At 40.1% G+C, this 10000-nt stretch overlaps 1 protein-coding gene across 2 annotated transcripts in view; it reads right to left on the bottom strand.

Annotated features, from left to right (window-relative positions):
- The window catches only part of tox (thymocyte selection-associated high mobility group box), an 82248-nt gene that overhangs the window by 40637 nt on the left and 31611 nt on the right, over window positions 1-10000 (bottom strand). For both annotated transcript variants that reach the window (XM_080439209.1, XM_080439210.1), the window contains exon 2: window positions 7956-8021. In XM_080439209.1, coding sequence (XP_080295335.1) covers window positions 7956-8021 — 66 coding nt within the window. The remainder of the gene's footprint in view (window positions 1-7955; window positions 8022-10000) is intronic.

The following is a 10000-nucleotide window of genomic DNA, read 5'->3' as shown; positions in this document are numbered from 1 at the left end:
CTCTCTGGAGATTTAACTAGGCCTTTGGAAGTTGGCTACTGTATCTGCTTGCTTTACATCCAGAGCCATGGATGGATATATAAGACCTATAGTACGTTTTTTTTAAAAGCTTATTGCCGTTTTTTAACGTCGGCCATATTAGCACCACGATCATCATCCCGCCACGCTGGTTGCTAAGTAACTGCTGATTCTATATACCGGCAGCATGATGTGTAGAGCAGTGGTTTTCTAACTTTTTCATGACAAGGACCTCCCAAATGATATGTATTTGGCCGCGGACCACCCCCATCTCTCAAAAATATGTTGTTCCAGGGACCCCCAGAAGCAAAGATTTGAGTTACAAATATTCGCTTAAAAATATATATACATATTCAAAGATTTGCACACATGTTCAAAAATAGCAGATCTACAAGCTCATAGCGCGTGCTATGAGCTTGTTATTACATACATTTTACAAGTGAAGAAGAATGGCAACATGGCTGCCCATAATACTACAATGGATCTTTATCTGAGCGTGGATCTGACTATATCTGCACTATCATCACTGTCTAGAAGCTCCCAACAGCCAAACACTGGAGGTTACAACGTAAAACATGCCAAAACTAGACACATTAAGTTTGTGTATAGACGGAGATAATAGATATTATTTTATTTAGAATCATCTTTGCGACCATCAAAGCTGGTTGTCATGTTATAGTTAAGTGTTTTTGGAGATGTGTGGTTTTCTGCCCCCCCGACAACAGCAACGATATCAAACTATACTCCTTCAACAGATGATACACTGAGCCTTCTCTTACTCACTATAATGCAATCAGAAAGAAAAGGAGTCAAGGCCATGTGTCTGTCTGGGAAATAAAGACAAAGCTGAGAGGAGAGGAACATTGTGCCAACCAACCAAACCTCTGGCTCTCTTCTTCTTCTTTCTTTTTTTTACGGCGTTGAGTGAAAGTAAAGTGATATTGATTTCTGAAGCGCGATGAGAGAAGAACAGAACATGGAGTTTGTTTGGTCACTCCTTCAGAAAAGCCCTGGAGACAGCCTGGCAGACTGATCAGATAAGATAAGCACACTGACTGACTGCATGAGGACTTGTTACTCAGAGCCTAGAGTCTGGTTTATAGGAAATGTTGTTTGTTTATCAGTTTGAAATCAGTGCTGATAAAAGTACTCACATTATTTACTTAAGTAAAAAGCATCAATACTGCAATTTAGAAATACTCTGTTACAAATATTACTCTGTTACATTCAAAATGTACTTGAGTAAAAGTACAAACGTATTGGTATCAAAATGTACTAAAAGTACCAAAAGTAAAAGTACTCATTGTGCATAATGTCCCATTTCACAAGTTCAAAATGTATAAAACATCTTTTGAAAATAGCCGATCTACAAGCTCACAATGCATTGTGAGCTTGTAGATCGGCTATTTTCAAATGGCCGAAATATCTATAGGGCTGATCTGAAGTGGTTACTGTGTTTATTAACTAAAATTGTCAAATAATTGTAGTGGAGTAAAAGTACAATATTTGCCTCTGAGATGTAGTGGAGTAGAAGTAAAAGTAGTGAGAATTGGAAATACTCCAGTAAAGTAAAAAGAATACCTCAAAATTGTACTTAAGTACACTACTTGAGTAAATGTACTTAGTGACTTGACATCACTGCTTGTTACTCCTCAAAGCCGGTCTGGTTTATAGGAAATGTGTTTATTTATCAGTTTGAATCAGTGGTCTTACTGGAAAGATAATGGCGTTGTAAAAGCTCAATTTGTAGAGTCCCTGTTCTCGCTCCCTTTCTCTCGCTCCCTTTCTCCACACACACACACACACACACACACACACACACACACACACACACACACACACACACACACACACACACACACACACACACACACACACACACACACACACACACACACACACACACACACACACACACACACACACACACTCCTCCCGCCCGTCCCCTGGTACCTTAGTGAAGAGTCTCAGTCTGTAGCTAATTAAAGGAGAATTCCGGACAAATTAAGTGTTATCTTTGATGTCTCGTTACTCACCTACCGATGTGAAAAGTAGCGTTTTTTTTTTTCATATATTCCCCTGTCGTCATTTTTTAAACACCCTCCGTTGTTATAATGGGAGCGTGAGGGTTAGTGAAGTTCGTCTATTATAACCGACGCAATGTTATTTTTTTCTCTACTACGATTCATTGTAGAGTCTCATGATAGTCAAACATGCGCTGAAAATTCCTGCGAGCCTGCCGTTAATGGCGAACGATTTAACACTGGTTGCTTGTTTCCAGAATCTGGCAACACGAGTTGCCAGGTTCTGGAAGAAACAAGCAACCAGTGTTAAATCGTTCGCCATTGACGGCAGCCTCGCAGATAGTTTCAACGCATGTTTGACTATCATGAGACTCTACTATGAATACTAGTAGTGAAAAAAACAACTTTGCGTCGGTTATAATAGACGAATTTCACTAACCCTCACGCTCCCATTATAACAACGGAGGGTGTTTAAAAAATGACGACAGGGGAATATATGAAAAAAAAAAACGCTACTTTTCACATCGGTAGGTGAGTAACGAGACATCAAAGATAACACTTAATTTGTCCGGAATTCTCCTTTAAGTCAGTTGTAGTTAATTAAGCCTGGCCGCTAATCAGAGCCGTGCCGGAGACAAAACACTTTTAATTGTGGCACATTGTTACGGCTCCAGCAGAACGGAGACACAAAAACACAGTAGAACATAGTTGATATTATACACACATCTGCACTGCTAGTTAATATTATACACACATAAGCATGGGTTGGGGAGACATCCTAACTACTGTACACCTCAACTGGGAAAGGCTATCGTAGAGGGTTATGTTGGCCTGGCATGGCCAGACTAATATCACTGCGTAGGCCAATTTTTTTTGCAATGGCAGATTCGTCTAGAACCAGGCTACGGTTATGTGGCTAATAGACACATCTGGAGTACTAGGTGATTAACTAGTACTGCAGATATTAACACCTGAGTCTGGACTACTAGTTAATAAACACATGTGGACTACTCTGTGGAATGAATTGTGTTGGTGTGTTTAAAATCATCTAGTATTTGAGCTGAAGTGATGTATTGCATTTGGAACAGTGGTGGTAAAAGTGCTAACATTTTTTACTTAAATAAAAAGATCAGTACTGGAATGTAAAGTAAAAGTCCAGAATTCAAAATGTACTTGGGTAAAAGTACAAAAGTATTGGCATCAAAATACACATTGTGAGCTTGTAGATCGGCTATTTTCAAACAGCCAAAGTTTAAATAGGGTTGAAGTGGTTAATGTATGTTTTGTAATAATAATCAAAATCTACAAAGTAACGTTTATAATAATAACATAATGTTTTCTAATATTTGTAAAAGTATACAAAAATGTAAATACTCCAGCAAAGTAAAAGTATCTCAAAATTGTACTTAAGTACAGTAAAAAGTACATTTACTGAGTTACTTTCCACCACTGCATAAACATAAAAAACATACACTTGTCTGACGTTAGCCCACCCACTAGTACAATACAATACAGTTATATCAGTGATTGTGCAGTCTTCCATTCCACAGAGGCATTATGGTTTGTAGGTGTTTACCCATTTCATAACAGAGTTCTGCACACATACAGTGTGATCAATGTTTGCATGTGGGACTACAGATGGATATGAGCTTCTTCATATTTACATGCAATCATGTGTGTTGATTGAAATGTTAATTAATGTGCACCGCACCGGAAATAAACAAATAAAGTCAAGAAATGTTATACAAACACTAATTACGATAATTTAGGCCTAGACCTGGTCTTGTACATAGATATAGAAACCTAGATACCTCATTGGCCGCTGCAGTTTGTTGGAGCGATCGTTATCGCGGCCGCCATTTTAGAGGGGGCACGCTGCAACTCAAAGTGACTACTGGCCAATCACAGCGCGTCTAACTGACTAGTTGCTGCGCGGCTGCCTCTTAAAGGGTTAAGGCCTGGGTTTGCGAAAAGACCCGCCCCCACCTGCCTCTGATTGGCCTACCGAACGCCTCAGAGCAGAGTCCTGCAACGGGCGGGGTACCCGCGGACGGGTGAAAACGGGTGAAAAATATACGGGCGGTTCGGAACTAAACGCGGGTGGGTAACATTTTATTGTGAAAATCAGAGAAAAAATCTCCGCCCAAACAACGTCACTTGTGTAACTATGCCTACACAGGCATAACTTAACACAGCACAACGGCATGGAGCACGCCAGTCAGTTATCTTAACTCACAAAAACACATTGAACATCCTGTTAAACCTTCCAAATTAAAACCATCTGACAATGTAAACAACGACACATGCGTAGTGCGTATGAGCGCGTTCGCGCGTGTGGCTAAAGCTCGCTCCTCCGTCTTCACTTGATTTCTGAACGAACCTGACCACTGAATGTAGCTCTATTGTTGAAGGCTGCAATCTTTTTCCAACACATTTCAACACACTTTTAAATTGAGTGACTGTCTGCAGGCTATTTACATTTTACTCTGCATGTAATCACGGGGTAAACGGTCGATCTACGGATCTGATTATTGACGGGCGGGGCGGGCGCGGGTTCTCAAAATTGGACCCCGTGCAGGACTCGGAGCCGGAAGAGGCGTCTACCTTTATATGTCTATGGTCTTGTACACCTGAGTCTTGAGACTCACCTCTTCAGACTCCACCTAGAGCAGGGGTTTTCAGGCCAAGGACCCCCTAGCTGAGAGAGAGATGAAGCAGGGACCCCCCTACTCTATATTGTATAAAATAGCGTTTCAGATTAAAGTTTTTTTTTTTACTTAGTCTGCTCTTTTTTCCCTCTACACCAATCGCTTCTTTGCCCAAAATAGCCGATCTACAAGCTCTCAACGCCTCGCGCTGCGAGGCGTTGAGAGCTTGTAGATCCGCTATTTTCGGCTAATGTTCCCCTCAGAAAAGGAATTCTAGGGTTCAAGTCGTTAATGTAAAAAAAACGAAATCCTATCACACAAAGATTTGGCGGACCGCCCTGTTGTAGCTCTGAGGACCCCCTAGGGGTCCCGGACCCCCTGTTGAAGACCCCTGGCCTAGAGTGTAGCATGCAGAGGTGGAAGAAGTACTCAAGATATTTTACTCCAGTAAAAGTAGCAATACCACAATGTAGGAAATACTCCGTTACAAGTAAAAGGCCTGTGTTCAAAATGTTACTTGAGTACAACACCACTGGTAGCACCAGTAAGTCGCTCTGGTTAAGAGCGTCTGCTAAATGCCTGAATTGTAAATTGTATGACGACCATATTCAGTATTCACAGTGAAACGCGTGTCCTCCTCCTGCAATACATAGACCCTTACAGGTCCATTTTGATTTTGCAGTGAAGGAATAATAAATAATAATAGCCCTTGTACAGTACCACAGTCAGGGGAAGAGGTGTGTGTGCGTGTGTGTGTGTGTGTGTGTGTGTGTGTGTGTGCGTGTGTGTAACCGTGTGTCCTTGTCAGCTGCAATTGGCTGTTTGAATGCCTTCTACCACAGAGATAATGAGTACTAAAAGGGAGGACACAGAACTATTACATTGCCTCCGTTCAAGTCTGTTCAAGGTGGGAATGTCATTTTAATGCCACCTTTTCAGAGTCGCAGACTCTTAGGATATTGAAATGACCCGTAATCCTGTGTATAGACACGCCAGATTGGCCACTCTCTCACAGTTACAGACCTGTAAGGGTCCATTTTGGTTCGTAACTAAAATGTCGCGTAGACTCTCATTAGTCTTACTGACAACTATCATCCAGGGGCGTAGCCACGGGTGGGCATAGGTAGGCCTGGGCCCACCCATTTTTTTTCCTGCCCACCCAATGTTATTTTTTATTTTTTTATTATAACTTTTTTTTTCATTTTTTATGTCATATTCAGCCATTTTGATAACAGTGTGTGTGTATATATATATATATATATATATATATATATATATACCCGAAATCCGTCACAAACCCGCGAAAAAAGCATCAAAAACCGCTAATAGCATTAATAAATAAATAACATTTTGAGGTACTTTTACTTTACTTTTACTTTTACTCCACTACATCTCAGAGGCAAATATTGTACTTTTACTCCACTACAATTATTTGAAAACGTACTTACTTACTTACTAGTTACTTTGTAGATTTTGATTATTATTTCAAAACATACATTAACCACTTCAGCCCTATATACATTTAGGCCATTTGAAAATAGCCGATCTACAAGCTCATCGCGACGCATTGTGAGGTTGTAGATCTGCTATTTTCAAAAGATTTTAACCACTTTAGCCCTGCACGGTCCGGGCGCACATGCACACGCCACTGCTATCATCTCAAGGTGTGTGTGTGTGTGTGTGTGTGTGTGTGTGTGTGTGTGTGTGTGTGTGTGAGAGAGTGAATGAGAGAAAGGGAGACAGATGAAATTACATCATGAAGTTACGTTTTGTAACTTTTTGCATAAACGCTTTAGCCAACAACAACGACAACAACTGAGTGGGTTATTCAAATGTAGCGTTTGGAAACACAGCCTTTATGTCTGCATGCTGCTCGCTGAAGGAAAGGAAAACGCTTCAACAGTCAGACCTTAGTCAGAGCTTCTGTGACTGACTGCAGGCTGCTCTGTCCTCAGTACAGTTTGTGTTGTAGGTACTTTCTGAAATAAATGCGTAGGCTACTAGTTGTAAATGGACAGAATCTCTATACCCACAACAACCGCTGTCAAGCGCTGACACCGTTGTGTTTAGGCCTGTCACAATTATTACATAATCGTCGCATAATCGTCATAATAGTCATAATCAATTCCCTGTTAAAAAAATTCACATATTTTCAACAAAAAAAAAAAATAGCAGATCTATAAGCTCAAAACGCATCGTGACGTGTTTTGAGCTTATAGATCGGCTATTTCCACTATTAATGTATATTTTAAGTGTTTATTTGTCATATAATAATAATAATGAATTGCATTTATATGGCGCTTTTCTAAGTACTCAAACTTACTCAAAGCGCTTTACAATGGTTCATTCATTCATACGGGGGGGGGGGAATTGGGAGGTGGAGCGGCGAACAGTCGACGCCAGCGTCCCCACTTTTCCCACATTCACACACCAATGGTGGCAAGCTAGCGCCGACCGTATCATTGGAGGCAATGTAGGGTTCAGTGTCTTGCCCAAGGACACTTCGACATGTGGACAGGAGGAGTTGGGATTCAAACCGCCGACCCACGGATCAATAAATATCTGCCCTGTTCAACTTTTGTTTACAAAAGCTAAAAGCCAAACAGAGATGTCATTTTTATTCATAATGTTCCATTAATTTTCAACGACAGAGACACAATTAAAATCGTTAAACGCAATTATTTGAGCGATACTTAATCGTCAACTTAAATTTGTAATCGTGACAGCCCTAGTTGTGTTACAAAGGAGGAGGAAAAGTGTGATGTATAGCACAATAGACAGAATATAGTAGTAAGTATAACACAGTGTCTCCTGACACACAGCTTGTTTCAGTGTATTTTACTGGAGCTACAATCCTAGAGTAATTATAAGCCAACTTGTATAATTACCATTCTGACTGCCAATGAAAGACAATACGCTTAATCAAGAAAGGAGTTCATCCCTTGCACTGCTGTATCACACACACGCACACGCACAAACACACACACACACACACACACACACACACACACACACACACACACACACACACACACACACACACACACACACACACACACACACACACACACACACACACACACACACACACACACACACACACACACACACACACACGATAAATATTACATGTTGTCTAGTCTTTACCATATTAGCAAGCAGACTGTCTGTCTAAGCCTTTCTCCCTCCCTCTGACTCACACGCACACACATGCACACACACAAACACACACGCACGCACACACGGTGCACAAAGATCTTCTTACCTGATTGGTTGAGCCAAAGTCCAGTCCGGTGTCTGGCATGCCCAGGAACATGGTGTCACCATCCAACTGTAACAACAACAACACCTTATTAACAACAAATAACTAGAGTACAGCCCCTAACACCATAAACACAAGACAAGACATTAACTAATGGTGACTGTATTGTTCCCACAAGCAAGAACACATTCGGACAGTCTGCTTCTCAGTTAAGGGGGTAACCCTTTGGAACTCTTTGCCTACGTTTCTAAAACTAGAGACGGATGGTAATGCGTTTAACAGAGGACTCAAATTATGGTTGAAATCAAATCAACTGTGCTCACATATATACAGCTGATTGGTTATCTGAATGATTATGTCTTTGTTTTCACGAGTGATGTTGGGTTTAAATTTTGATAATGTTAATTATTAGTATACATTTTTCTTGTACCTGATTGGATATTAGATTGGTGTACATTAGAGGAGCTTCCTGTGGACAGGTGTTGAAAATGAGCACTTTGTGCTATATACACTGTAAACAAAAGATCTGGTTCGTCCAATGTATTTGTGATGTCCACATCGAATGAATAAATGATCTCATATCATATGACCTATAATACCCATCAGCGAACACAGAAGAAAACAAACCAAGGATGCGAGCAGTGGTGGAAGGAGTACTCATATTTTTTACTTGAGTAAAAGTATCAATACCACCATGTAGAAATAATAATCTGTTAAAAGTAAAAGTTTGGTATTCAAAATTCACTTGAGTAGAAGTACCAAAAGTATTGGCGTCAAAATATACTTAAGTACTAAAAGTACAGTAAGTCCTCATTTTGCACAATATCCCATTTCACAAAAATATTTTTCCAAATGTATACAAATCCATTGAAAATAGCTGTGAGCTTGTAGATCGTCTATTTTCAAATAGCCAGGGCTGAAGTGGTTAATGTATGTTTTACAAAGTAACTAGTAACTTAAGTTTTCAAATAATTGTAGAGGATACAATATTTGCCTCTGAGATGTAGTGGAGTAGAAGTACTGAACATTGGAAAAAACACACATCAAAATGGTACTAAAAGGTACAGTACTTGAGTACATAGTACTTAGTTATTTTCCACCACTGGATGCGAGAAACCATTTTGAGCATTTTGTTTTAATCAATGGCAACTCTGTCCAACAAGCAGCTGTTTATTAGTGTTCATTAGCTTAACCCATTGAGACCTGAAGCCGATTCTACACGTCTCCTAAATGTCAACAGTTTTCTGAAAAAACATATGTTTCTATATCAGTGGTGCTCAATCTTTTTCATGTCAAGGACCCCCAAAATGATATGTATTTGGCCGCGGACCCCCATCAAAATATTTTGTTCCAGGGACCCCCCAGAAGCAAAGATTTGAGTTAAAAATGTTCGCTTTAAAAATATATTATGTTCAAAGATTTGCACACATTTTCATGATTTTTCAAAAATAGCAGATATACAAGCTCGTAGCGCGGCACTCGGTGCCGCGCTATGAGCTTGTAGATCTGCTATTTTTGAATAGCCTAAAGTGTAAAATAATGCTTTTTAGCTCAAATAAAAAAATTACACAGTTCTAGGTATTAATGGCTTAATCGCAGAGGGAGACGGAATGAAGCGAGAGGAGAGAGAAGAGAGAGGGGAGACAAACAACAAAAAATACAGACACAGATTTTGATCTAAACAGTTTAAACCCTGCTGTAAATCGTTGCTGTCAGACACCTCTTATCTCCATAATCTAACCGTTTGTGTTTTTCGTAAATTGACGCCCCGACAGAGATGACATACTTTGGGGTGCAGGGCTCTAGTCTACAGCCTGCTTGGCCCCTTACTTTTTCTCCTCTATTACATCAAATGTCTTTGCCAAAAATAGCCGGCGCCGCACATCATTGTGAGCTTGTAGATCTGCTATTTTCTGCCAGAATCTTTGCCTATAATTTATGACGTGCCCAGAATATGGACTCTATAGGTTCATGTTGTTCAAACTGAAGTGTCTTTTCAAAGTCTAAACCAAAACTTCAGAACACGTCAAAAACATTGTCAGCGGCTC

Source organism: Gymnoscopelus braueri, assembly GCF_963280865.1.
Source record: "Gymnoscopelus braueri genome assembly, chromosome: 10".
Classification (NCBI taxonomy): Eukaryota; Metazoa; Chordata; class Actinopteri; order Myctophiformes; family Myctophidae; genus Gymnoscopelus; species Gymnoscopelus braueri.
This window is presented reverse-complemented; position numbering and strand designations above follow the sequence as displayed.